This window comes from Neofelis nebulosa, chromosome 11 (assembly GCF_028018385.1).
Source record: "Neofelis nebulosa isolate mNeoNeb1 chromosome 11, mNeoNeb1.pri, whole genome shotgun sequence".
NCBI classification, from domain to species: Eukaryota; Metazoa; Chordata; class Mammalia; order Carnivora; family Felidae; genus Neofelis; species Neofelis nebulosa.
The window spans coordinates 84,405,402-84,430,562 of NC_080792.1; the positions used below are offsets into that span (position 1 = coordinate 84,405,402).

General features: G+C 54.6%; 1 protein-coding gene across 3 annotated transcripts in view; it reads left to right on the forward strand.

Moving 5' to 3' along the window:
• Window positions 1-25,161, forward strand: part of RBM19 (RNA binding motif protein 19) — a 152,709-nt gene that overhangs the window by 6,003 nt on the left and 121,545 nt on the right. For all 3 annotated transcript variants that reach the window (XM_058691188.1, XM_058691189.1, XM_058691190.1), the window contains exons 4-16: window positions 196-234; window positions 536-728; window positions 1,829-2,070; window positions 3,668-3,748; window positions 11,320-11,398; window positions 13,540-13,611; window positions 14,559-14,762; window positions 16,065-16,195; window positions 17,201-17,322; window positions 17,700-17,796; window positions 19,622-19,732; window positions 21,732-21,932; window positions 23,223-23,352. In XM_058691188.1, coding sequence (XP_058547171.1) covers window positions 196-234; window positions 536-728; window positions 1,829-2,070; window positions 3,668-3,748; window positions 11,320-11,398; window positions 13,540-13,611; window positions 14,559-14,762; window positions 16,065-16,195; window positions 17,201-17,322; window positions 17,700-17,796; window positions 19,622-19,732; window positions 21,732-21,932; window positions 23,223-23,352 — 1,702 coding nt within the window. The remainder of the gene's footprint in view (window positions 1-195; window positions 235-535; window positions 729-1,828; window positions 2,071-3,667; window positions 3,749-11,319; window positions 11,399-13,539; window positions 13,612-14,558; window positions 14,763-16,064; window positions 16,196-17,200; window positions 17,323-17,699; window positions 17,797-19,621; window positions 19,733-21,731; window positions 21,933-23,222; window positions 23,353-25,161) is intronic.

A 25,161-nucleotide genomic window follows, 5' to 3' on the forward strand; every position in this document is an offset into this window, starting at 1 on the left:
CGTAGAAGGTCACTCCCACCCGCATCCCCGATGTCAGCAAGGTGGTGGCCCCTGCATGGGCTGGGCGGTGCGAGCGGGAATGGCCAGACACCCCCCCTCGGGTGGTTCCTGAAGGCGGGTGCTCCACGGGCAATGCGTTCTGTCCCCCCTTCCCCCTCATCTGTGACCCTCACCGTCTGCGACTTCTGTTTGCAGGATGACAAGACGAAAAAGGTAGCGAGTGAGCTGGAGAAGGTGAGTGTGTCCCGTTGGCCGAGAGCGTGGGTGCCCTGGGTGGTGCTGGGAGGGCTGCGGCAGGCTCAGAGGGGGTGAGGCAGCCTGGCAGGCAGAGGTGGGCCTCGTCTTCCTTGACATGTGTCTGTGGCTCCGTAGTCCTCTAGTCTGGTGAAGGGTACCACCAACTGCCCCCAGGGTCCTCAGGAGGCCAGGGACGTGAGCTCGGCGGATGCCCTCATCCTCCGGGGAGGCAGGCGGGCGTGCCCTAGCTGAGCCTTCTCTGCCTGTCCCCCTTTGTCCCCGGCCCTGGTACCACCAGCTGAAGAAAGACGCCGAGTTCCGGGAGTTCCTGTCGGTTCATCAGAAGCGGACGCAGACAGCCACTTGGGCGAACGATGCCCTGGACGCCGAGCCCTCTAAAGGGAAGGGCAGGCCTGCCAGTGACTACCTGAACTTCGACTCCGACTCGGGGCAGGAGAGTGACGAGGAGGGGCCTGGGGAGGACCCGGAAGGTAAGGGCATCCGCGTGCACCCTCCCTGCCGGAGCGTGTGCCCCTGCGTGTGTCCAGACCAGCAGGGGTGTGACCTTGGGCCCCTCAGTGCCAGACACAGGAGACGACTGTGAGAGACGCTGTCCTCAAGTGGGGGTGGTTATCCCACCCAAGATGCCCTGACCGGGCCTGGTCACAGTCAGTCAAATATTTATGGGGCCCCCGCTGAATGCCGGGCATTCAGGACATAGCAGTGAGCAAAAGACAGAAGAATCCTGCTCGCATGGAGCCGCCATTCCAGTGGTGGGGAGAGAAACCACAGGAGATGAAGTTCAGTGTTGACGACGTGCCTAAAGACGGGCGCCACAGAGAGAAAGCAGGAAAGGGGGGAGGAGAGCTCCCGGGGAAGGCCTCTTGAGGAGGGGACCGTAGAGCAGAGGCCTGAAGGCGGTGAGGCAGGGCACCTCTGCCCTCGGCAGGGGCCCACGTCCATGTCGCGGGGCCGGGTGGGGGGAGGGAGGATGCGAGCGGGAGCAGTCGCCATCCAGAGTGGCAGTTGCTGTGGTCATGGGTTGGGCGTCGATTTTGCTTTGAGGCGGGAGAATGACTTCCATGTGAATTTCAGGCCTGGTAAAGCTTCTGGCAACACTGAGTCCAGACGACTCGCTGGGAGCTGGTGGGATACAGCAGGGGAGGCGCGGGAAGCGGGTCGCTGGCAGAGGGAGGAGCGTGGCCAGGGCACAGGGCAGAGGGAAGTGCAGGAGCTCGAGGGGACCCCGCGTGGTTTGGGGTGGCTGCCGGGGAGAAGCCGGGCAGCTCACGTGGGCCCGAGGAAGAGGGTGGGTGTCCCGGGAGCATCTGGAGACCACTGCAGGAGTGACAGTCCTGTCCGTGCTCTCAGAAGAGTCCCGCAGGCCGTAGTCGAAAGAGCAGGTTGACGAGGGCAGGGCCGGCCCGGGGAGTCGCGTGGCTCTCGACCAGCCGTGGCCCGTGAGATACCGGGACTCCCCGCAGTTCGCCCCGGTTAACGTCACGTGTCAGAGGACCCGCCGGGGCTGCCCCCGGTGGCCCTCCGCCGCCCCGGCCCCTGCTCCGCTCACTGCCCCCCCTGCTTTTCGCAGAGGAGGGTGGCCGCGAACCCAGGGCGGCCGTGCAGCAGGAACTGTCCGACATGGACTACCTGAAATCCAAGATGGTCACGTCCGAGTCGCTGTCATCTTCGGAGGAGGAGGGGAGCGGAGACGAAGCTGTCAGCTGTGCGGACGGGAGCGAGGCCGTCCGGCAAGACGGAGGGGGGCGCGCGGCTGGCCCGGAGCAGGACGCGCCGTCCAGGGACAAGAGGCCGGGGGCGGCCGGAGCTGAGGTGTGTGCGTGAGGACGTGCGCGGGTGCTCGGGAGGCAGAGGGAGGACGGGGAGGGGACGTGTGCCCTCGTCCTCGCCCATGCTCGCTGCGGCCCCTTGGCTGGCGGCGGGTATCATAAAGGAAAGACCGCTCTGCGGCTCAGCCCTGCCACTTGCTCGCCGTGGGACCTGGAGCAAGCACTTCTCCCCTCCGAGTTTATTTTCCGTGGCAACGTGGAGAGGCCACCTGCCTTCCGGAGCTGAGGGGTGTTAATGAGCCGGTTGAGAGGCAGGAGCAGGTGATAATTTTATGTTTTGTAGCAGGGTAGGCGGGTGTGAGCCCACGGTCGGCAATACCGATGGGATTAATTGAGTGCTTACTACATGCTGGGTACAATACGCGCTTTGTCGTTTGTCGTGGACTCTTAGGACAGCCTTCTGGGGAGCGGGGGCGTGCAGGGATTCCTGTCCCATTCTGTAGGTGAGGAAACCGAGGCCCAGAGGAGGGAAGTGACTTGGCCAAGGTCATGGCTGGGAAGCCGTAGGGTCACGACTGCTGGGCTCTGAAGTCTACATTATAAACGTGGGTGCGACCTTCAGGGACGGCTGCCTTGTCCCCCACCAGGGCGTTCTCTCTGCTTAGGGACCCGGTGGGTCGTGTTTGGGCTCCATGCCCTCACCTCCCTATACCCCAGCCAGCTCCCTTCAAGGTGCCACATGTCCTCTCTCTTTTTCTTTCTTCATCCTTCTCCGTCCTTCATTTTCAGCCCCTTCCGATTGCACACTCCGTCCTTTTCTCCTAAAAATGTATATTCCGGACTAATGTCGAGTTCCTAGAGTTGTGGGTTCAGATCTCAGCCCCGACACAGAGTAGCCGTGGGACCCGGGGTGAGGGTGCTTCTCCTCGTCTGAGATGACACTCAGCATAGCAGTGGCCTCTGTGTCCGGTTTCCCAAACCCCTGTGCTGGTGCACCTGCTGGCCCTGGAAGTTTCAGAGATCAGGAAGATCCCCCTGGCGGTGTGGCACCCGCAGTGGGGTCCGGTCCGTCATCGCATACTTCTGTTTCTGCAGTGAAACCACAAAGGACCACTCCTGCCCTCAGGGTAAGGGTCGACTGTAGGTTGCCTCGCATCAGCTGAGGGCAGGTTGTCCTGGCAGGTGACTTCAAGTCAGGGCAAGTTTTGTTGCCAAAGAGATTATAGAAAACCTACCTTTTTTCCGGGCGGTTTGGGTTCCGGCATTATAAAGAAGATCCCGAACCCACAATCGTCTAAGGTTGTTTTGAAGATTCAGCAGGCCAGCCGCGTTTGCAAAGTGCCTCGGACAGTGTCGGGCACAGAGCAAGCCCTCAGTCAATGGTAGCAACTGTCGCGGTACCTCAAGGCTCCATCCCGGGCCCTCTGCCCCTCCTTGTGGCCTGGAGCCCCTGTTAGCACGCCCTCACCTCCACGCCAGCCACACGGCACCTCCACGGCCGGCGTGATGCTTGTCAGCGTCCCGCGGCTCGCCCTGGCAGCACGTGCCTCTGAGTCCTTGCCGAGGCGTCTGGAAGGGCCACCTCCTGCAGCTGTGGCAAGGAACTCACTGTGGCCCTTTCTGTTCTTGCCATCGTTCAGGCAGACAAACCAGCAACCCAGAAGGAACCCACCACCCCCCACACCGTGAGGCTGCGGGGAGCCCCGTTCAATGTCACGGAGGTAGGTGCCGACAACGTGACGAGGGGAAGGAGCCCCTGGGAGAGCAGGGGACGGGGGTGAGGATTCCAGGATGCTGTGCTGCATGGGGACTTCAGGACCAGTTGAGGACTTGAACTGGAAGGCATTGGGGTCAAATTGGGAGCTTCCCATCTCGGGTGTTGACAGGGTCAGGAAACAGAGACCGAGAAAGACCGGTTTCATCCCCTGGTTACATGGGAGACTTTCTCTGGTAAAAACGTCTGAAAAGGATGAGCTGGTAAATACTCAGGGCATTGTGATCCATACGGTGCCTGTTGTGACTGCCCAACCCGCTGTGGCAACACAGAGACCGCCCTCGACGATAGGTACGCAAATACGCATGGCTGTGCGCCCGAAAAACTTGACTGACAAAAACGGGCTGCCAGCCGCTTTTGGCCTGCAGGCTGTAATGTTAGATTCTGGGTTTACACAGCAGAGAACTCTTCAGATTCCCTCCTTTATGGAAGTCACAAAAGTTTACAGTAGAAGATTTTTTTTAAGTAGCTAAATAAGGTAAAATTACTTAGAACTAGGATGAACCTATAAAATGTTCTTTTGGGGCGCCTGGGTGGCTCCATCGGTTGAGCGTCCGACTTCGGCTCAGGTCACGATCTCGCGGTCCGTGAGTTCGAGCCCCGCGTCGGGCTCTGGGCTGATGGCTCAGAGCCTGGAGCCTGCTTCAGATTCTGTGTCTCCCTCTCTCTCTGCCCCTCCCCCGTTCATGCTCTGTCTGTCTCTCTCTCTCTCAAAAGCAAAATGAACATTAAAAAAGTTCAAGGGGCGCCTGAGTGGCTCAGTTGGTTAAGCATCTGACTTCAGCTCAGGTCATAATCTTGTGGTTTGTGAGTTCGAGCCCCGCGTCGGGCTCTAGGCTGACAGCTGGGAGCCTGGAGCCTGCTTCGGATTCTGTGTCTCCCTCTCTCTCTGCCCCTCCCCTGCTTATGCTGTGTCTCTGTCTCTCTCTCGCAAAAATAAACATTAAAAAAAAAAAAGGTAAATAAAATGTTCTTTAATCAAGTTGAGGGTGAGAGGAATGCTCACCAGATAGGGAGCCAGGACGCAGGGGTACTTCCTGCGGGTGTACTTCCTGACTGTCCCAGGCAAAGCAGGACAACTTCCTACACACCCACATGCCCCCCCTCCCCCCCACATATCCCTGTATCTCAGTGAGAACCACTAATAAATTCTGAGTTGATCTTAGACAGTTTTTTCTTAGCATATAAACAATGATCACCGTCTTCTAGCTTAAAAAGCATTCCTACAGTAGAAACTATTTTCAAACTTCACGATATGTCAACAATATTTTTGAATGCTGAATATCCTGCAGCGTTTTGTTTTTGGTCCTAGAGAGGAAAAAAAGTGACTGTTTTTTATGTCACTAGATTTGCAAAAAGGCATCTAATGTTTACTTAGTTACTATTTTCAAGTTCTTTTATGTTTATTTACTTTTTGAGTGAAAGAGAGAGCAAGCCAGGGAGGGATTGAAAAGAACACTTACATAAATGGAAAGCCACACGTTTTTAGAAAGTAAAGATACTAATTCTTGTAAAAGAGTAAGTTCATCGGGAGGGGGCGTGGTGTAGAATATTCTGCATCCTACACCACCAGCGTTGTCGTTCACGTTGCACATGACTTACTCTGGACGCATTGTGATATGTACTCCCCCAATCCCCAAAGGTGGGACCTGGGAGTTGTTTCCAGACTTCGCCGTTAATAATAATGCGGTCAGCATTCCTTGAGACCAGAGGTCAGATTTTTTTCCATAGAGGTCACAGAGTTTAGGCTTTGGGGGCCCTAGGGTATCTGGACCACATTTCTTTATTTTAAATGACCCTTCAGAAATGGAAAACCACTCTTAGCTTTCAGGTCACGCAAAAGCAGGCCATGGGCAATATTTGGCCTGCGGGCCACAGTTTGCCAACCCTTGCTTCAGACAGATATCACGCAGGCGCACGCACGGGCACTTTCAAGGCTTTGATACGGAATGTCAGTTGCCCTCGGAAGCATATTGCTGGTTTACACTGTCTTCAGCAACGTATGGAAATGCCCGCTTCTGTGAACCCCGGGTGTTCACCTGTGTCAACGTGACAGGAGAAAATGGCACCTCATCCTAATTTATATTTTAAATCATTGGTGGGGCCAATCACATTTGTAATTCATCTTCTTTTACAAAGTGCCCAACCATATATATCTTTGCCCTTTTTTTTTCTCTCGAAGGGTTCCTCTGTTTTGATAGTCTGTATTTACCGATTCTTTTTTTAAATTTTTTTTTTCAACGTTTTTTATTTATTTTTGGGACAGAGAGAGACAGAGCATGAACGGGGGAGGGGCAGAGAGAGAGGGAGACACAGAATCGGAAGCAGGCTCCAGGCTCCGAGCCATCAGCCCAGAGCCTGACGCGGGGCTCGAACCCGCAGACCGCGAGATCGTGACCTGGCCGAAGTCGGACGCTTAACCGACTGCGCCACCCAGGCGCCCCTGTATTTACCAATTCTTAAAAATTAAGCTCATCCAAGTTCATCTCTGCAGTCAGTATTTGGGTCGCACTAGACTCTCTGAATTATCGGGTAATTTAGAGTCAGAATCCTTTCAATATCAAACATGCAGAGAATCATGCTTTACTTAATAAGTAAACGTGATGGGGCACCTGGGTGGCTCGGTTGGTTAAGAATCCAACTCTCAATTTCGGCTCCCGTCGTGATCTCACAGTTCGTGAGGTTGGGCTCTGTGCTGACAGTGCAGAGCCTACACTTGGGATTCTCTCTCTCCTTCTCTCTGCCCCTCCCCGGCTTGCTCTTTCTCTCTTTCTCTCAAAAAATAAGTAAACCTAAAAAAATTAAAAAATGTAAATAAGTAAACGTTAGATGTCTTTTTGCAAAACTAATGCCATAAAAAATAGTCACTTTTTCCCTCTCTATGAACAAAAACAAAATACAGTGGAAGAAAAGATTTGTGTTTAAGCCAGAAAGAAAACCTGCCTCTAGATATTCTGATGAACATTATGTGTGTGTGTGTGTGTGTGTGTGTGTGTGTGTGTGTGTGTGTGTGAAGGGAGGCTTTATAGATACTCTAATGAAAGTTTTATAGGTTCTGTATAAAGGAAACGTTAAATTCCAGTGAGGGATTCTTAAAAGAATACTTAGCATAAATGGAAAGCCATACATTTTTGGAAAGTAAAGATACCAATTCTTATAGAAGAATAAGTTCATCACGAGAGGGGATGGTGTAACAATGGGGAATATCCTGCAAGAATAGACCTCTGTCTACAAGATACTGAAACCTGATTGAAGCTATAGCATTTAAAACAGTTTGGTTCAAGCAAAGTTGTGGACAGATTGATGGAATACGATAGAATCCAGAAATAAACTCAAATTTATATCAGCATTTACTTTAGTGTCATGGGGGTGGTCCACATCAATGAGAAGAGAGATTTTTCTATACATAATAATGGGACAATCGGTGAGCTTTTCTGCAGAATGAAAGATGGATTCCTGCCTTACTCCTTACAGCAAAATAAATTTCAGATGTACCGAAAGCTTTAAAAAACGAGACTATGAAAGTTACAGGAGGAAGCATGGGGTGAATTTACTTATCATATTAGTATGAAACACTGCCCTCCAAGCTGTTGCAGAACTTGGTGGCCGTAAGGAAGAACATGGATTAATTGACTGCACAGCAGTTAAAACCTTCTGTAGGACGACAGATGTCATAAAGTCAAGAGATGACAGACATTCATCACTAAAGAACAGGCAGGTCTCTTTAACTTACAAATAAATAGGTTGGTATTGGGACCTGTGACCTGAAAGGAAAATGGACAAAAGGTTAGGAGGTCTTTTAAGGAAAAGAACTCATATGAGCCGGTAAAGATACTTGAGTTCACTCAGAGTTGAAGAACTACAGGTCCAATCTGGAAGATTACGTTTTGCAAACATTTTAAAAGTTCGATAATACTTTGGCAGGCTGTCGGAAGAAGTGTGCAATGCAGCCTTTTGGAGGGCAGTTTGGAAGCGTCCGTCAAAATTAAGAAGCCACATGCATTTGGCCCAGCAATTTTTTTTTTTCTTAAATTTACGTCCACATTAGTGTACAGTGCAACAGTGATTTCAGGAGTAGGTTCCTTCGTGCCCCTCCCCCATTGAGCCCATCCCCCCTCCCACAGCCCCTCCAGGAACCCTCTGTTGTTCTCTGTATTTAAGAGGCTCTTCTGTTTTGTACCCCCTCCCTGGTTTTATGTTATTGTTGCTTCCCTTCCCTTGTGTTCATCTGTTTTGTCTCTTTAAGTCCTCATATGAGCGAAGTCTTAGGATTTTTGTCTTTCTCTGACTGACTAATTTCACTTAGCATAATACCCTCCAGTTCCATCCACGTAGTTGCCAATGGCAAGATTTCATTCTTTTTGATTGCCGAGTAATACTCCATTGTGTATATATACCACATCTTTATCCATTCATCCATCGATGGACATTTCGGCTCTTTCCGTCCTTTGGCTATTGTCGATAGTGCTGCTATAAACATGGGGGTGCACGTGTCCCTTCGAAACAGCACACCTGTATCCCTTGGATAAATGCCTAGCAGTGCAATTGCTGGGTCGTAGGGTAGTTCTACTTTTAGTTTTTTGAGGAACCTCCATACTGTTTTCCAGAGTGGCTGCACCAGCTTGCATTGCCACCAACAACGCAGAAGAGATCCTCTCCGCATCCTTGCCAACATCTGTTGTTGCCTGAGTCGTTAATGTTAGCCATTCTGACAGGTGTGAGGTGGTATCTCATTGTGGTTTTGATTTGTATTTCCCTGATGATGAGTGATGTGGAGCATTTTTTCATGTGTCGGTTGGCCATCTGGATGTCTTTGGAGAAGTGTCTATTCATGTCTTTTGCCCATTTCTTCACTGGATTGTTTTTTGGGTGTTGAGTTTGATAAGTTCTTTATAGATTTTGGATACTAACCCTTTATCTGATAGGTCATTTGCAAATATCTTCTCCCAATCTGTCAGTTGCCTTTTAGCTTTGCTGATTGTTTCCTTCGCTGTGCAGAAGCTTTTTATTTTGATGAGGTCCCTATAGTTCATTTTTGCTTTTGTTTCCCTTGCCTCTGGAGACGTGTTGAGTAAGAAGTTGCTGCAGCTGAGGTTAAAGAGATTTTTGCCTGCTTTCTCCTTGAGGATTTTGATGGCTTCCTGTCTTTGAGGTCTTTCATCCATTTTGAGTTTATTTTTGTGTATGGTGTAAGAAAGTTGTCCAGGTTCATTTTTCTGCATGTCGCTGTCCAGTTTTCCCAGCACCACTTGCTGAAGAGACTGTCTTTATTCCATTGGATATTCTTTCCTGCTTTGTCAAAGATTAGTTGGCCATTCGTTTATGGGTCCATTTCTGGGTTCTCTATTCTGTTCCATTGATCTGAGTGTCTGTTTTTGTGCCAGTAACATAGTGTCTTGATGATTACAGCTTGTAATACAGCTTGAAGTCCGTTGGCCAAGCAGTTTTACTGCTAGGAGTTTGCTGTAGGCGAACGGCTCACATACACCAAGATTTCAGTGCAAGAATGTTCACTGCAGCCTTTTCGTGTTACTATTTAATTGCTAACTTAATGCATCAATTTATGTTGTGTTATTTAGAAACGCAAAAAAAAAAAAAAACACCCAAAAACAAAAACCAGTAAACAACCTTTACACTTTGTCCTTAAAGAAGTAGTTAAGTTAGAGGTGCCTGGGTGGCTCAGTCCGAGTTCAGCTCAGGTCATGATCTCACGGTTCGTGGGTTCGAGCCCCATGTCAGGCTCTGTGCGGACAGCTCAGAGCCCGGAGCCTGCTTCGGATTCTGTGTCTCCCTCTCTCTCTGCCCCTCTCCTGCTTGCTCTCTCTCTCTCAAAAATAAACATTAAAAAATAAATTAAAAAAAAGAAGTGGCTAAGTTAGGGGGTCTCAGCTGGGGATGGTGTGCCCCCTCTAGGGGTCACTTAACAATATCTGGAGATGGCTTCAATTGTTGCAGCCGAGGAGGGAGCATCTGGGGGCAGAGGGCAGAGATGCTGCCAGGCATCCTGTAGTGCACAGGACAGATCACCAGGCCTCAAATTTCCGTAGTGCCCGTACTGAAAAACACAAGGTCTCGTTGACTCGCGCGAACTGGAGTTTAGTTAGCTGGAGTTAACTAAGGTGGGGCACATTGAAACAGTAGGATATGATATGTCACTTAAAAGAATGTCCTGGTATGGAAGGTCCCCAGGATGTACCATCAAGTAAAACATGCAACATACAGAAGAGTGTAGATTGATGAATTTTTTTTTTTCCAAGAGATAACACCTTTTTTTTTTTTTTAATTTTAAATGTTTATTTTGTGGGAGGGAGAGTGCAAGCCCGGGAGAGGCAGAGAGAGAGAATCCCAAGGAGGCTGTGCACTGTCAGCACAGAGCCCAGTGCAGGGCTCAAGTCTCTGGAACTGTGAGATCGGGAGCTGAGCTGAAGTCAAAAGAGTCCGACGCTTAACCGACTGAGCCACCCCGGTGCCCCATAAAGAAGACACACCTTCCGTCATATGCTAGATTTCTCAGTAGGCATATGAAAATGAGGAAAAAGGTTTTTGGGGGGGGAGAATTTGGTAATTTGACATTTTTAAAAATGGGGGCAGTAACAGCACACATTCCCAACTTTATTGGACTTCTTCCATTCGTCTTCTGTGCCTTGATTTTTACGGTGGCTTGCACCTTTGAAGCTTCTCTAACAGGCTTAAAAGCCAGTACACAAATGAGAATGGTTCCCCTACTTTCATTTTTAATAAAAAGCCAACAAAAGTGAGCTGGGCATTGGAAACCGGGGCCATTTTTGACTTCTTGTTTTGTACTTTTCGGCATTTGCTAACATTGTGTACATTTGTGTGCATCTTAAGAAAATGTGTTTGGGGTGCCTGGGTGGCTCAGCTGGTTAAGTGTCCGATTTCGACTCAGGTCATGATCTTGTGGTTCATGAGTTCGAACCCCACATCAGGTTCTGTGCTGACAGCTTGGAGCCGGGAGCCTCTTCTGGATTCTCTGTCACCCTCTCTCTCGTTCTCTCTCTCTCTCTCTCAAAGATAAATAAAACATTAAAAAAAAGAAAAAAGAGAAAAAAGAAAGTGTGTTTAAATCACCTTTAGTCCAAAACAGAAAGAGTTCAGAAAATCGGGGACTGTCTACAACAGCCCTTTAAGTTTCTATGTGTCACCTTGAAGAAGTAACATGGACAGATATTCGTGCATTAATGAGAAGTGACAAAAGAGTTAATCCCAAATATGTAAAAAGAAAAAAGATCGGAAACCACGCCTGAAAATGCTGATTGGGACGTTCCTACTCTACAGATATATTTATACTTTTCACTCCCAATTTTTTTTTTTTACGAACCTTTTCTAAGGTAGTTTTACGAAGGGGAAAAGATACGTATTGTTTAGAGGTGCGAGAGATGCTGGAGGGTGAGCCACTGTGGGGACCTCTCTGAATTCAGAAATTTGGCCCCCGTTTCTTGATGGGGTTGCACGTCTGTTACTGGGTCGATAAAGGAGGAAAACCTTTTCTTCTTGTAGAAGAATGTCATGGAATTCCTGGCCCCGCTGAGACCAGTGGCCATTCGAATAGTGAGAAATGCTCACGGGAACAAGACAGGTAAGGCCGGTGCCAGCTTGAGGGGGAGGCAGGCGGTATCGATGGAGGCTCGGGGCAGCTGCTGGGTTTGCGGTTTGCGGGGCCCCGTTCAGTGGACGGGCTGAAGCGCTCAGGACCAGGGCCAGCCTCCCTGGCAGCCTGGCGGGTCGTCTTAACCTGTTCCTCTTCTCTCCCCTCCCCACCTCAGCCCACACTTGCGCTCGTCGGCTCACCTGTTCTGTTTAGACAGATACCCCTGGGCGCTTGGGTGGTTAAGCGTCCGACTTCGGCTCAGGTCATGATCTCACGGTTCGTGGGTTCGAGCCCTGCGTCGGGCTCTGTGCTGACAGCTCAGAGCCTGGAGCCTGCTTTGGGTTCTGTGTCTCCCTCTGTCTCTGCCCCTCCCCTGCTTGCACTCTGTTTCTCTCTCTTTGAAAAAAAAAATAAGTAGACATTAAAAAAAAAGCAGATGTCCTTGGTCCTGGGGTTTTCTGGGCCGGGTCCACGGGCAGCACTGTTGAGTTGCTGAGAATGTGTGGTATTGCCCCTGTGCTGCCCTCTTCTGCGCCCCTTCCCACTCCTGGTGGCCGGCCCCCTCTCTAGGCTTCGGAGGGGTGGGGAGCATGCTGGAAAGAAGGGCCTGAGCTTGGAGAGCCTACCCGCTGGCCAGGCTGGGAGGCTGCAGGATACGGAGGAATGCACTGAGGGCCTCCGGCCATGGGGAGGCCAGCACTGGGCATGCAGGGCATCCTGGGCGAGAAGACTCTGGCATGGGCGGAGGGTTCAGGAACTGTGGCTGATGTCTAGGGACGCAAGGGCTCCTACTTTGGGAGGGTCTTGTCATCTTTCCTCCCCGGTCTCTGAGCATGCAACCTTGCCTCCCAGGCGGGTCCGCTCCACCTGCCAGCCCTCCCTCCTTGCCCAGCTCTCCGAGCGCGGTGGAGGATGGGGTGACGAGCGCCTGCCTGGGCTCAGATCCCAGCTCGGCCGCTCGCGAGCCCTGTGCCCAGGGATGAGGGACTTTGTCTCAGTTTGCTCAACTGTGTAGTAGGGCGTCCTGCCTCATTAAATTGTATTAACTCGTTTAGTGAGTTAGTACACACACAGCATCTAAACAGGGTTGAACGCCTATGCACACTCCCCAAGAGCTGCTATTAAACCCTATTGGAGGCTTGGGAACTGGAGGGAGCAGGCATGTGACCATGACGCTTTTGAGGAGGGGCAGAATGTCCCCTTAGAATAGCCGGTGAGGACCCAGGACCTGGCCCCCAGGCCTGGGGCTTGCTAATGACCGTGGACTTCAGCCTGGGTGCAGGACCCTGCCCCAGGCTTAAAGCATAGGGAGGCCACAGTTGGATATAGAACGGACCCCTGGCTGGTGACAGGAGGGTCCTGGGGCCGTGGGCCGGGTGGGGCTTTGCAGCCCTCCTGGGAAGGATCAGAGCGGTAGGCTGGGCTGCGGTGTGGCAGAGGGGGAGGGAAGGGGGGGAGGATGTTTATGGGGACGGATGAGGAACCTGCCTTTGGGAACACACAGGAAGGATAATCTTAGGAGGGAATAAATAGCCTTGTGATAGAGGCCTCGGACCGTGGGCTTTGGACGAGGTCACAGCCCTGACATCTGTTAGCCCTGACGCTCTGCTTCCTGACAGCACTGAGGCCTTGTGTGAGGTGGAGGTGTGAAGCCTCAGTCCGTCCGGGCTCCAGGAAGGACTCCTGGGTCCTCCTTTGTATGCACGTTGGGGCCTCAGGGGCTCACAGACAGTCGTGGAGATGGCCGTACAGGCGCCAAGCTGGTCGTAACACGGCAGCTTCGGGCACGTCTCCAGGGAAGGCCATGGGGCAGGCCCTGGTTCGGGTGGGGTGAGGCTGGAAGGGAGGTGAGGGCCTCCCGTGTTCCTGACTCCTGTAGGCCCTCCACATGTACAGCCGGGCCACGGTGTCTCCCCGCTGGCTCCCTGCAAAGAGAAGTTTGGCCTGGGGCGGGGAGGGGGAGGGGGCAGGAGAGTCGGCTTGTGTTTTGGAGACTTGGCAGAAATGGGAGTCCCCCCCCCCTCCCCCACTTTCTGCTCGGGCTCCCGCCGGACACCTAGCACAGCACAGGCACTCCTGGGTGACTCCCACCCGTGTCTACAGATTCTGTCTTTGTCATCGTCCCTCAGGGTACATCTTTGTGGATTTCAGCAGCGAGGAGGAAGTGAAAGAAGCTCTCAAATGCAACAGGGAGTACATGGGTAAGGAAGCCCGCCTCTGCCTGCTCGCAGGGCTTCCTTGCCTCCTTCATTTGCCCCGTGAAGTTTTGTGGAGGGCCTGCTGGGGGCCAGACACTGCTCCCGACACGGGGGATACAGCGGTGAGCAGAACGGACCTGTCTCTGCCCTCCTGGAGGTTAAGAGAAAGCTGACACACGGCGGGCAGAGACAGGCAGCCGTCAGATGGGCTGGGATTGGAGGAGCCGCGTTTTGAAACAGGACTTCATCCACTTGGGCCTCACCCAGGTGACATTGGAGCAAAGCCCGGAGGAGTAGGGGAGCCGGCTCTGGCTTCACGGGCAGGCCGTTCAGTGGAGGGGGCAGCAAGCACATGTTCCCACCGTTGGGCGGGGTGGGGGGGGGGTCACCCGAACAATGTCCACGGATGCAGTCTGTGACGCATCCCAGTGCAGACAGGTGATTCAGGGCCAGCCAGTGACCCCCCCTAGTGAGGACACGAGTGCTGTTAGGAAAGGTGGGAAGCCTGAGGAGTCTTGTTAGTAAGTCAGGCGGTAGGTTTTCATTGAGCACCTACTACGTGCACGTGGAGGGGATGATCAGGGTCTAATCAGGCGCACAAGGTGCTGCACAGAGACAGTTCTCCAGCATTGGCTGTCATGTGACACCCTTGCCCGGGCAGAGCTACGAGCCCTGCGGGGGGGCCTGCCCCCAGAGGGGATGTGGCAGAGGGGCCCAGAGTGGCAGGGCAGGCTCCCCCAGGGTTGAAGTCGGATGGGTGAGATTCGGGGAGGGGGCCCTCCGGGTTCAGGCCCGTCACCGGCCCAGACTGCCACCCAGCAGTAGAGCCAGAGCCCGCGCTGTCAGCTTGGCCGTGACACCTGGAAGGCGGCAAGGGAGTGTGGATCGTGACCCAGCAGTCCCGGCAGGTTCCGGGCCTGCTCTGGAGCCCTGACTCCCTCCTCCTGCAGGCGGGCGCTACATCGAGGTGTTCAGGGAAAAGAACGCCCCCACGGCCAAGGGGCCCTTGAAGAACAGCGCCAAACCCTGGCCAGGCCGGACCCTCGGGGAGAACGAAGAGGAGGAGGACCTGGCCGACTCTGGGAGGCTCTTCGTACGGAACCTGCCCTACAGCAGCACCGAGGAAGACCTGGGACAGCTCTTCTCCAGATTCGGTAGGGGCCCCGTCTCCTGCTCACCGCGCACGCCCACGGCACGTAGTGCAAGCACACGGCCTGAGTTCCGGTCCAGTCCGCCTCCCGGGGGGCTCCTGACCACAGGCAAATGGTGTCACCCCTCTAGTCTCCATCTGCTCATCCATAGGTGGGGCTAATGATCCCTGAGCTGGGGTAAGCGTCGACATGTCACCTACACCGGGGGTTAGCAGGGCCCCCAGTGAAAGGTGGCATCACAGGCCTCGCGTGCTGTCGGAACCTGCCCTCTCCTGCCCTCACTGTCTGACCCCAGGACAGACGAGATTCGGAAACGTTTTGCGGAGCTTGCCCATGCCGTCCGGACTGCCTCGCTGCTCAGTGGTTGAAGTCCGCTCACTGGTGGTGTGGATGTGACCGTGCTCTTCGGTCTGAGCTCCACCGTCTGAGGCCTTGCTCTCCAGACCTAGCGTCCCAAGGGCATTTGACGGCAAGGGTCATGTCCACCGTCACGGTCGCTGCTGCTGTTCTCTCTCAGGCGCGAATTGGAAGGCCTGGGATTCCGCTTGGCACGCAGGGCTGTGTGTGTCTGTAAGGCCGTTGGAGGGAAGGAAGTGAGGGTTCGAGGTGGAAGGTGAGGCCTGGAAGCTTTGGGATCCCTCACTTCCGTTTGGAGGACGGCCGTGAGGACCTGAGCTCAGCTGAGTGCCTGTTGTGGGGGTAGGGCGGCCCCGGGCAGGACTCTGTGAGCAGGCACGTTGGTATAACCTCCCAGCCCATGGCCACTGCCCTGGTTTGCACAGCAGGGCTGGGCCGCACGGGCGAGGGGACGGGCAGGTGTCCGTTCAGGAAGATGAAGACAGAGAGGGCAGCCTGATGTTTAGGGTGGAAGCCGGTTCAGACAGGCTTTATTTAGAGCATAATGATCGCGTCACAGCTGGAGCAGTGCCGTTCAGCACACTGCACACATTGACGCCTCTGTGGATGTACTGACTGCCGTCCTGTGAGCTCGGTGCTCTTGGGGTGCCGTGTTATAGACGAGAGACTGAGGCATGTGGAGGCTTGGGGTTTGCCCAAGGCCACACACATCCGTGTGGAGGCAGGATCCAGCCCAGGCACCTGTACTTTGAGGGTAGCCGCATAAAGGACTGTGAATCAAGGACACTCTTGACCCTTGAGGTGGTCTGGTGCCAACCACTTGCCACATTGTTCCTTGGGCCAAGTGGCCGTGACCAACCCAGAACAGCAGCTGTTATGTGTTAAAACCCATCTGCGTGTTGGGCCCAGCCCCGGCCCCCGAGATGCTGACGCCTCTCCTGTCCACAGGTCCCCTGTCTGAGCTTCATTACCCCATTGACAGCCTGACCAAGAAACCCAAGGGCTTTGCCTTCGTCACCTTCATGTTCCCCGAGCACGCCGTGAAGGCCTACGCGGAAGTGGATGGGCAGGTGTTCCAGGTGACTGCTCGAGGCTGGCGGGTGGCGGCTGGGCCCAGGAGGTCGAGAAGGGGTGTGTGTGCCCACGTGCACAGGCACCCACGTTTACAAGAAAACACGCGTGATGGTGTGCAAAGCCACTCCTTTTTACCGGAGCCAGTGGAAGGTGGCTCCATGAGGGCAGGGCCCTTCAGCACCTAGGACAGCGCCCGGCACACAGTACACACTCCCAACTGTTTGTCACACGAACCGATATGCTGTCCGTCCCCAGAAATACCGCTGGGAAGAGAAATAAGGAAAGAGAGTTTGGACCTGGTCATATTAAATGGTCACAATAGGGTGTAAGAAACTCTTCCTTTTTTCCAGTGTTACCATGTAGTGTGCTTAGAAGGCCTGTTCAAGCCCAGGCCACCTCGAGCTCCCTTTCTCCTTTTTGCCCCAGTCATTCGTTCATTCATGATTTATTGATCTCTCCAGCTAGACCTGGCTCCTGCCCATGTGGTGCCCCCACCTCCGTGCGAGAGGACAGGAGGGGGGCTGCTACAGGCATTTTGTTTTTATTTTTTTATTTATTTTTTCTTTTATTTTAATGTTTGGTTTTGAGAGGGAGAGAGAGACAGAGCTCGAAAGGGAAAGGGCCAGAGAAAGAGGGAGACAGAATCCGAAGCAGGCTCCAGGCTCTGAGCTGTCAGCACAGAGCCCGATGCAGGGCTCGAACTCACGAGCCGTGAGATCGTGACCTGAGCCGAAGTCGGACGCTTAACCGACTGAGCCACCCAGGCACCCCTGCAGGCATTTTATAAACTCAGTTTCCCTTGTGAGGCTGTGTCAAAAGGTCCCCACCAGTGTCCCGTCCCTGAGTCACATGGCCAGGCCCCACATTGTGCGTGGGTGGCCACATGGTTCTTCCCGAGACTCTGTCCAGCCTTTCCAGCTGCCGGTGGAGGGACTGGTGTCCTGAGGCAGGATGTGGACGTACCCTTTCCCTTCCTCTCTCTACCCCCTTCTCACCCCCGCCCCCCACAGGGCAGGATGCTACACGTGTTACCGTCCACCATCAAGAAGGAAGCCAGTGAGGACACCGATACCTCAGGATCATCGTCTTATAAGAAGAAGAAAGAATCTAAAGACAAAGCCAACAGCTCCAGGTCCTTACCTGCTACCAGCCTCTGGGCCCCGCCCCTCCAGCTGCCCGGGTGCTCTGGCCCCTTGGGATGGGTTCAGCCTCTCGCCATGACCTTGCCGAGCCCCGCTTTCCTCATCTGCTTAGTGGGGGGGGGATCACAGTGGTGCCTTGCTTTTTTGGTGTTATTAGAATTAGGTGCGTTAATATAAGCAAAGTGCTTAATCTGTGGCACAAAGCAAATGCTGGTCAGATACTAGGGATTGTATTGTCCTTGCTCACGTCTCTGGGCCCTGGGTGAAGGGCGGGCAGTGAGCTTACTTCTCTGAGGCTTTGCACCTGAGAAGACACTCCGCTCGTTCAGCCTTGGTCTGACCTCCCCGTTCTGCCTCTGCCTCTCAGCTCTCACAACTGGAACACGCTGTTCATAGGCCCAAACGCTGTGGCCGATGCCATTGCACAGAAATACAGTGCCACCAAGAGTCAAGTGTTTGACCACGTGAGTGGGCGTCCCATCCGACATGGTGGGCTCCGGGCCCAATGCGGGGGGGAGGGGAGAAGGAGCAGGGGAGGGGCCGTTGTTCGGGGGTCATCTCCAAGCCCCAGGCCTCAGGCTGAAGTTGTGGGCACCCTCGGGGCCTCGTCGAGAAGTGTCCCATCCATGATCCAGGCCTGTGTCTCCCGGGCCCGTGTGGAGCCGAGCCAGAGGCCACAGCTGATGACAAACACCCAGCTGTGTGGTCTCCTGGCCACAGGCCAGTGACTTAGCACTCCTCCTGTCCCACGTTCCAGATGAGGAAACAGGCCTAGGGCCACAAAGCAGCTTGCCCAGGGTCATGTACCTAGAAAAGCCTGAGATGAGATGACACCAGGTCTGCCTGAGTCTGGTGCCCATGCACCGAGCCCGGTCACACGCCTCTTTAGAGGTTGCTGTGCCCGGTCCCTCGGCCCGGGGCAACCCCAGTCTTTGAGACGGGAAAAGAGGAGTCCTCAGTCTCTGCCCCGCTTCCTGTCGAAGTCGAACCTAATTCCAGCTGACTCGTTCCACCCATCTCTCTAGCACCCTCAGATCACAGGCCTTCTTTAAAATGCACGTGTGTGGGTGCGCCTGGGTGGCTCAGTCGGTTGAGCGTCCGACTTCGGCTCAGGTCCTGATCTCACGGTCCGTGAGTTCGAGCCCCGCGTCGGGCTCTGTGCTGACAGCTCAGAGCCTGGAGCCTGCTTCACATTCTGTGTCTCCCTCTCTCTCTGACCCTCCCCCGTTCGTGCTCTGTCTCTCTCTGTCTCAAAAATAAATAAACATTTAAAAAAAACTTAAAAAAATAAATAAATAAAACGCACGTGTGTGTAGTTACACCACGGCAGAGTCCAACTTAGGCAGGACCTCTGCGTGTGTTTTCCAGCCAGTCAGCAAAGGATTACAGGGGTTTCGGCCCATAAGCCCGTTGACCAGCTGTCATTTACTCCTGCCCAATACTCGAGGTCAGCACTGTCCATTAGAATGAGAACGTGTGCCCCACGTGCCCTGGGAAACATCCTGGTGGCCGTGTTTCTTAAAAAGCAAAAAAGAACAGGCAAGGTTCGTGCTCGTAATCTGTTTCATTTAGTTCAGTGGAGCCGAAGCGTAGCCACGATGTCATTTCAGCCTCATACACAGTATAAAAGACAACAAGATAGTTTGCGTTCGAAACCCAGCACGTGTTTTTTTTGCTCAGAGTGCTTCTTGATTCGCACGTGCCACACTGCAAGTGTTCAGTGGCCGGATGGGGCTCGGGGCCACCGTGTGGGACGTAGGACGCGCACGGCCTGTTCAGATTCCACAGGCACCCCACGCAGAGAGTCCTGTTCTTCCAGAGCCTTCCGGAGGAGGAAGACTCTGACAAACAGGCGCAGCCTGTCCGTGATGGCTATGAAGAAGTTAAGCCGAGTAGGGGAGAGGGTGTGCGAGTGAGGGTAGGCTGGTCACCAAAGTGACATCTCAGCAGAAGTTTGATGGAAGGAGGGATTGTGGGGTAAGCGCCGTGCAGGCAGAGGTCAGCAAGTGCGGGAACCCCGAGGTGGGGGTAAGGTCGGCCTGCACAGCCACGGTGGAGGGTGAGGCATGAAGCCAGAGAGGTGGGCGCAGGGTCCTTGATTTACTGTGAAAGGCACAGAAGCCAGAGGCACAAATCGCTGTGGGTATGTGAGGGGCGTCGGCGGGGGGGGGGGGGGGGGGGGGGGGGCCCAGTCCCATCCGGCCGCCTCTTCAGGCTGTTGAGAGATGGGACGGCTGACTTGTCCCTCGCCCACCGGCTGACGGCCTCTTCCTTTCCCCTCTCCCGCAGGAGACCAAGGGCAGCGTGGCCGTGCGTGTGGCCCTAGGGGAGACCCAGCTCGTTCAAGAAGTACGGCGCTTTCTCCTGGACAACGGGGTCAGCCTGGACTCCTTCAGCCAGGTGGGTACCAGCTCGGTGAGTCACCAGCCACCCGGGAGCCGAGGGTGGAGTTTCAGATCCGGGTGAGCTGGCAGGTTTGAGGGTCAGGCCTTTCAAGGATGATCAGTGTTAACCCTTAAATTGTCTCTAAAGAAAAAAGTTTCACGTGGGCTCAGACGAGGGACCCGTTTGACCCGGATGGTGTCTCTTGGGGGCGGTGTGCAGGAGGACTGCCCTGTGACTCAAGGCTTCTCCACCCAGATCGGAGGGGCCCCGAACAGCCCGTCCCCCACCCCCCACCCAGCACCTTACTAAAAGCACCTGTTATCTGGGGGTTTAAACCTTCCTTGGACCAGGTAGGTTATACAGACCAGCACTTAAACATGGCTTATTCTCCACCACATAGGAGATTAGAGTAACGGATGGTCGAGTCTTAGCGGGCCCGCCGAGGCCCCCTCACACCCACCCCTCCGTCACAAGACACTGAGGCCCAGAGAGGGGGGCGGGGGCCTCAGAGGTCACACAGTGAGCCTGTGACAGGAGCTCAAGCTAAATCTCAGCTTCTGACTCCCAAACAGCAGTCTCCTCAGCCGTCCAGGCCCTCAGGTTTACCGTAAGAGGGCAGCTGGGAAGGAAGGCTGCGTGGGTATGTCAAGTAAATACACTAATAGCTGACACGTGGTGGGACTGACCGCGGCGGTCATCTGCGTTTGTGTGTTATTGTTGGGGTCACTCACCTGACAAGCCAGGAAAGCAGCGCTGGTTGCTCCCATCGTGACCCTTAGATGGGGGGGTGGGGGGAGCCACAGGCACAGAGAGGCCAAGCCACGTGTTCCGGGTCACAAAGCAAGTCAGGGTGGAGCCCCAGAGCCCACACCCCTAGCCATCATCCCCTGCGGCCGGAGTTGCACCTGAAGCCCACTGGGGTGCAGCCCTTCCCACCCACAGACGGCTTCCACCTCCCCCGTCTTAGTCCTTCCAGCAGCCTAGAAGATGGGCGTGACCATTAGCTAGTCCATTTTGCAGATGAGAAAACAGAGGCTGGAGGGAAAGCAACTGACCCAAGGTTTCCACTTAGATTTGTGGCCAAGCTGAGACTCATGCTCGGAGATACTCCAAGTGTTTTTCCATTACATCTTGGCTCTTTCCCGCCCTTCCCGTGTCGCTTTTCAGTACAGTAACTGCTGACATTTACAGAGTGCACGTGCTCTATGCACTTGGCTCGTATTAAGGCGCGTAATTAAGTCCGTCCCCGCAAGGGTCCCGCGGAACAGGAGCCGCGTCCTCAACGTTAGGTGAGGGGCTGAAGCGGGGTGCAGTACGTCTCTCGGGCTGGATGGCTTGTGTCTTCGTTTGGCTTCTCCCAAGAGCAGATGCTGACACAGGGTCAAGTTCATGTAGGTTACTGGGCAGTGCAGAAAATACTGGTGAGAAAGGTCAAGGGGAAGGAGGTCAGCGTGGGGGGTGCTTATTACAGTAACTGCTGGTGCAGCGAGGGGGCTGAGCTTTATGGGGAAAGCTGCAGAGCTCATACCTCACACTTGTCCTGCGCAGAGGACGGGGGACGCGTGAACTCCTGAGAGCTGTAGGCTGCTCCCAGGGTGTTAACCCCTCGGCCCTTCCTGCCTGCCCCACGTGTGGTGTCTGGAGTTCCAGGAAAAAAGGCTCTCGGCCCTGAGATGCACATCCTGGCCATTGGCAGTCCGGGCAGGAACGTTCTGGAAGGTCCAGAGAGAGCTGTGGTCAGGCATTGTCAGAATCTGCCACAGCTCAGGAGGGGAAGGGCTGAGATTTGACCCGGGCTCCAGAGCTGGAGCCCTCCTCCCATTCTCTCCAAAAAGCTGCCCCCTGGAGCGGCGTGCCCAAGAGAGTGGGGCCTCGGGGGCCCGCTCCCCAAGCACCTGGTACCTGAGACCACAGAGGGGTACCTGGTGCAGAGCCAGCCACAGATCGGGGCTGGTGTTGGGCTGGGGGATTCTCCCGCCTGTTGCCCGACGTGTGTTCATTCCCTGCCCCACAGGCCGCAGCCGAGCGAAGCAAGACTGTAATTCTGGTGAAGAACCTCCCGGCGGGCACCCTGGCGGCCGAGCTGCAGGAGACCTTTGGCCGATTCGGCAGCCTGGGCCGAGTGCTGCTGCCCGAGGGCGGTGTCACTGCCATCGTGGAGTTCCTGGAGCCCCTGGAGGCCCGCAGGGCCTTCAGGCATCTGGCCTACTCCAAGGTAGGGCTGCCGGGGCCTGCTCAGGAGAGGGCGAGGGGGCCGATGGACCCGCAGGCAGGCTGGTGAGGCGCTGTCTGCAGACCAGCCCTCTCTGACATGATCTGCCAGCTGCCCCAGCCCTGAGAACACCTCAGGGCGGGAGAATGTGAGAGGGGCGCCCTAAACATCCCCCAGAAACCTGGCCATGGCTCCTTGCCTGACTCTGGCTTTCCTTGGTTTTCCATCCCCGGATGAATCGGGGCCATCGTTCCCAGAGCTTCGGGTATCTTGTACTCGCGATAAGGTAGAAGTCACTCCTGTAAGCGGCCTGTCCCCTGTTTTCTGGGTAAAGAGGAAGGAGCATTACATGTGCACACGCTTCTGTCATAGCGTGTTAGTTTCTTGCGGCTTCCGTTACAAATGGCTGCAAACGCAGTGGCTTAAAACAGCAGCACTGTATTGTCTCGCAGTCGTGGAGGCCAGAAGTCTGAATTCCAGTCGTCCTCGGGCCCTGCTCGCTCTGAGAGCACCCTCCGCTGCCTCTGCCAGAGGCTGGTGGCACCACATGTCCCTTCACTCGTGGCCGTGTCCCCCCAGCGTCTGCCTCCCTCTTCACGTGGCCTTCTTTCCCTCTGTCCCGGGTCTCCCTCTGCCTTTCTCTTACGAGGACACTTGTCATTGGGTTGAGGGCCCACCCCGGTAACCCGGATGCTCTCATCTCAAGATCTTCTACTTAAGTGATATCTGCAAAGATCTTTTTTCCAAATAAGGTCTCATTCACAGATTCTGGGGCTTCGGATGCGGACTTACCTTTGTGGGGGTGTCACCCTTCAACCCGCTACGAGTAGCTTCTGTTTATCGGGCACTTTAGCGCCGCACAGACTATCTATCGGTGTCCGGTTCATCCTTTCTTTAAAGGGAAAAACTCTGCGTGCACACACATTGCCCTGTGGTATTGGCAGCTGGAGGCGGGGGGGTGGGGAGAACGTGGGTTTCTGTCGGTCCCGATCCATTGTGCTGTGCTTTATCACCGGTCCCCTTCCCTGGCCCACTCCCCTCCATTGCCCGGCCAGAGAAAACACGAGGAGACACAAACACGTCCGGTGACAGCAGACACTGGGGCCTCTCCCCTGAGCCCCAGGCTGCAGCCAGGGGGCCCCAAGCTGCTCTCAGGGATCAGGCAGCACAGAGGGCTCCAGGCCGTGCCTCTCCCTTTGCTCCGTTCCCCGGGGTGAGTCGTCCTTCCAGTCTGAGCCTCGGGCTCTTCCTCTGCAGAGGGAACTGAGCCCCTCCCCTGCCCCGTCTCTGCAGTGTCGCCACGTGCCCCTGTATCTGGAATGGGCTCCGGTGGGCGTCTTCTCCAGCTCCGCCCCGCAGAAGAAGGAACCCCGAGACCCCCCAGCAGGACCCGCGGAAGAGGGCGCGGCGGACCCAGAAACCTGTAAGAGCTGAGGCCGGGGTGCCCTGGGGTGGCAGGCAAGGGGAGGGGGGGGGTGGGCGCTGCACTAGAGCGTGACAGGTGTCTGGTAAAGTTCTTTGTTCGTCCTGGAAACCGGTGCGTCTCGGAAAACGTTCTTCGACAGGTAGAAGGTAGAATTACAGGCGACGAGAGTAGCCAGCTTTTCCGCTCGTCAGTTAAGGGTTGAAAGAAACTCCCAGAATCTACCAGCAGGGATTTGGAACAGAGCAGGTGAAAACGACCTTGTTGTATGCATCCACCAGGATGCCTGGCCAAGGAGGGCGACTCCAGGGGACATAGATACGTCCTTAGAGTGGCATAGCGCCCCCTGGTCACGGACGGCTGCAAGGGCAGGGACGGCACCACTGGCACAGAGGCAGCACAGTTCTTTGTCGGACCGCTGTGCACCTTGCAAGGCATTTTGTGTCCCCAGACGCCACCCACTAAGTGTCAGGAGTGTCCCCAGTGCTCGTGACTTCCTGAAACACCACCTGCATCCCCTGGGTGTTCCCCAGATGCCCCCTAGGAGGGGAGAAGCACCCATGGGGCCGTGACCGCACCCTAGAATCAAAGACCTTGAGAAAAGTTTTGAAAAGGACCGGGGGTCCTGTTATCCACGTGTTGGGACTTTGCTTACCAGCAGCGTCCGCTTTCATACCTACCCCCTGTAGGGTTACCTGTTTATTAAAATAAGAATTGAAAAAATAAGTCTCCAATCGGCCCTCTCCATCATCCCCAGAAAGGCTGTTTCACAGCAGAAACGGGGCGAGCGGAGTTCTCATTGAAGAACGCTCCTTTATGGGCATCCGGGTGGCTCAGTCGGTTAAGCGTCCGACTTTGGCTCAGGTCACGGTCTCATAGTTCACGCGTTCGAGCCCCGCGTCGGGCTCTGTGCTGACGGCTCAGAGCCTGGAGCCTGCTTCGCATTCTGTGTCTTCCTCTCTCTCTGCCCCTCCCCTGCTCCCACGCTGTCTCTCTCTCCCCCTCAAAATAAACAAACGTTAGAAAAATTTTTTTAAAAATTGCATTTAAAGAGCGGTCCTTTAATTGATTAGAGCTCACAGTCCATACCTGCCACCCCCCAGCCCCCGACGCCAGGCTGGCTGCATTTGTCACGTCCTCGTGAGTCAGCAGAGCCTTCTTCAGGACTAGCCCAGTCAGCACACGGCACTCGGAGCCACTGGGGTGGTGTCTCTGTTCCGATCAGGAAGGGCCATTCTTCAGTCTCTGTGTTTCGAGGCTCCGGGAGCCTGCCTCCCTGGTCAGCAGGGTTACTGATTGTTGGTGTGAACCTTCCAAAGCCCTTCCCTACCCCCTGTTGGTGAGTTCGTTTTGTCCACACATTGGATTAGGGTTCCCTTCAAAACCTGCTTCCGTCTCCATCAGAAACGATTCTTGTAATGTAGTCATGTTTTTTTTTGTTTTATTTATTTTTTTATGTTTATTTTTGAGAGAGAGAGAGAGAGACCCAGAATCTGAAGCAGGTTCCAGACTCTCAGCTATCAGCACAGCTGACGCGGGGCTCGAACCCACGAACCGTGAGATCGTGACCTGAGCCAAAGTCAGATGCTCAACCAACGGAACCACCCAGGCGCCCCAGTGACGTAGTCATGTTTCATACCCAATGAGCCACCACCCTAAAATCATCAGCGGCCTTAGAGTTCACTTGCTAAACCCGAACCTGACTGATATTTTTTGGCCACAGCGAGCCCTCCTTTCAAGCTCACTGATTTGCCGGAAGCAAAGGACCCTTTCCTACCTGCTTGGCAGGACCACCGAGGCTGGTGCCTC